This window comes from Glandiceps talaboti, chromosome 19, assembly GCF_964340395.1.
Source record: "Glandiceps talaboti chromosome 19, keGlaTala1.1, whole genome shotgun sequence".
Lineage (NCBI taxonomy): Eukaryota > Metazoa > Hemichordata > Enteropneusta > Spengelidae > Glandiceps > Glandiceps talaboti.
The window spans coordinates 19,696,663-19,700,068 of NC_135567.1; the positions used below are offsets into that span (position 1 = coordinate 19,696,663).

General features: G+C 37.2%; 1 protein-coding gene across 1 annotated transcript; it reads left to right on the forward strand.

Annotated features, from left to right (window-relative positions):
• Nucleotides 1-2,595: 2,595 nt before the first annotated feature.
• LOC144450119 (transmembrane protein 79-like) lies at nucleotides 2,596-3,165 on the forward strand. The gene has a single exon (XM_078140686.1). The coding sequence runs from the start codon at nucleotides 2,596-2,598 to the stop codon at nucleotides 3,163-3,165; it is 570 nt and encodes a 189-aa protein (XP_077996812.1).
• The last annotated feature ends 241 nt before the right edge of the window (nucleotides 3,166-3,406 follow it).

Here is a 3,406-nt window from a genome sequence, read left to right on the forward strand (position 1 = left end):
CTGTATATTTTATTTGAGTAAGTTTTATTTTGAAATCACCGAGTGCAATGTCAGTAATTTTGTTGTTGTTTTTTCACAACTACCTGTAAGTTTATTTTTATAATGTTTGAAAGTACATCTCAGTGACCTGTTGGTCTGTAGACTTTGTATTATTTTATTTTTTAAACAAATTTTGAAGGAGTGATGCCATATATGGAATTTAGAACAAGTGTCGTAAGGGAAACAATTACCATATTTGGAATCAAATTTTGAAGAAGTGATACCATATATGGAATTTAGAAATTTATGAAGAAGTGTTGTAAGGGAAACAATTACCATATTTGGAATCAAATTTTGAAGGAGTGATACCATATATGGAATTTAGAAATTTATGAGTAAGTATAGGAAGGGAAAATATTATCTTATTTGGAAGTCCTGCCAGAAATGTTATATGCATGCCAAATATGGTGATTTTTATTTTACTTATATGGAATGATCAATGAACATATAAGGATTTTAGAAAGTCACATTTGTAAATTATAGGCATTGATATGTAAATTTATGGTAAATATATGGAAAATACAAAACCAAAGAATGATATGAGACCAAATATATAAAAAATGCACTGTAAAGACAATATAATGATTTAAGTCTTATATGGAAATTGTAGCTATTGATATGTAAATTTATGGTATTGAGCAATAACCATATAAGGATTTAAAAGTCATATATTGAAATTATAGCTATTGATATGTAAATTTATGGTAATGATCAATAACCATATAAGGATTTAAAAGTCATATATTGAAATTATAGCTATTGATATGTAAATTTATGGTAATGATCAATAACAGTTTCAAAAAATTTCGAGTTAGAGCTAGACAGTGCTTAAAAGCGCTCACAGCAATGCAAACAGTTGTTCAGACTCTCGGGTACAGATTTATTAGATTTCCGACTATTAGACTAAGATATATATACGTCATGGTGCTTCCCTCTCACTGGTTCTCCAATTACCGATGTGTGAGGGCGCCCCATGATGGTGTACCTTACAGACTATCCACAAATAAATGCATTATTTAAAAATAAGAAATATATATTTACATGATTCTTTCTCACGACACTTCACATGATTACCAAAGACTTTCTGTAGTATTTCAGAAACTTGCTTTATTTTGTTGAAAAATATGTGAATGTACTCAGAAATAATTTGCAGACACCTCATTTGATGTCTACAAAGCTCCTCAAACTTCATTTGCATAACAATGAAATATATGTAAATGTTTATCCTTATTTGGAATTGACAAGGGGAATCCATTAATGTGTTAGGGTGGGTGGGTTGGGAGAGAGTTCTTGTGAAGATTGCTGGGGTATGGGAGAGCTGTGTGGGGACACATGGGATTGGGGAGAACTGTATGGTTGCAGGTGGGGTTATGGAGAGCTGTTTGGAGATGGATGGGTGTGGGGAGAACTGTGTGGGGATGGGTAGGTTTGGGGAGAGCTGTGTGGTGATGGGTGGGATTGTGGAGAGAGCTGTGTGGGATGGGTTTGTGGGGTTGGGGTCCAGCTGTATGGTGATGGGTTTGTGGGTTTTGGGAGAGCTGTGTGGTGATGGATTTATGGGGTTGGGTTCCAGCTGTATGGTGATGGGTTTACGGGGTTGGCGGGTCCAGCTGTATGGTGGTGGGTTTGTGGGGTTTGGGAGAGCTGTGTGGTGAATGGGTGTGCAGGGTTTGGGAGATATTATATATATATAGTATTACTCTAAGGAGACTGTGTACTTGACTGTTATGTACATAGTATATTTGTGCAGAATAAATTTGTATACTTTGCCATTGATTATGATGAGAGAGAAATAAACATTTTGTAAAAATTATGAAAATGTTGCATTTGTCATTGTCATATTCTTATCATCTCCATGGTAATTCAGTGGGGAACAGTGCCCTCACATTTGTGCAAAAATTTGCCATATTGCACCCATGCACACTGGCCAAAAATAGTCATTTCACGAACTGTTGAACCTGTTTTCCCAAAATTGGCAAAAACATTTTTATAATGAATTCTAATGAGTGCAAAAACCTTTACTGGTCAGGAACTTGATAGCATGCTATGCCATAGATGATCTGCAGCCAGTGGTCCCCCCCTCCCCACAGCACTGTCCAAAACATCCCCACTGCTCTCAGTGGCTTGCAAGAATCTGGTCTACTTTGTCCCATACACAACATAATTCGATGTCATTCACCTAATTTCTCTCCATTCAGTTAAGAAAAATATGAGTGACTTAAGGGGCCTTGTCACTACGAATAGATAGATGATGGGAGGTAAAATCTTGCAGTCATGAGAATTTCACAGTAGAATGAGAAAAAAAATATAGTGTTAAACTTAAAGATCTAATTTGCTCAAAAATACAAGACAGTGGTGTTTAATTGAATATTACACAATATTCGTGTTAGTGAAGAGCCATAGAAAATTCCGTGTTTTAATATAAATATTATATTCCTTGAGGTCAGATATGGAGTGTGCCTGTGTAAGGCGTTGCGGAGCGTTGCGGGGAAACGTTCACACATGCGCAGTCAATATTTGACCTGCTTAGGTCACGGGCTAGCATCAACAACAAAAATGGCGTCCAAGTCAGACGAACGCTTTGAAGTCATGAGGGATTCTGCTGCTGCAGGTCTCCTAGCTGCTGGAACGATAGGAATTGGGTATTTTATCATCCCTTTCCCAATGCCAAGTATGCCTACAGTGACAGATAGGATTGTGTTCGCTTTGAGATGCCAAATATTCGCTGCAATATTGTTGTATGCGGGACTCCAAGCTATTTCCGTCAAACGGTTTTTCACACAAGCCATCGACCCTGTATCCGGTAAAGGAACACATCATATCGAAAAGCATTCTAGATATGCACAAAACACATTGGAAAATGTAGTTTTAAGTACAATTGGAAACTTAGTGATAAGTTCATATCTCGAAGAAAATAGCATGAAAATTATACCAATTTTAGTTTTTCTGTTCGTAGTCGGCAGAATAACATTTTGGATGGGTTACCTGCAGCACTCATTAGCCCGTGCCTTTGGAATGGCATTGACAATTTTCGTCGTGTGGTTACCGTTATACTATGCAATGTTTTGTGTTCTGTGGAGTGGGCTTGGATTTCGACTTCCAATTGATGGACAGACTGCAGAATGAAATGATATTGTGATTTGTATTCATCATGCCCTCTAGACTATGTACGCCCTACTCCAAATACTCCACTCCATATGGAATTGTGCTGACGTGGCGTTTTGTGACTTGAAGCTGAATGGACACACTGTGATCCATGTAAAGATTATCAGAAAGCTGAGAGGTTTGATACAAGACCCCCTAACCAAACTCTGTTTAATACAGCCAACAACCATGCAACCCCTGTACTACTGTAATACAATGTGAT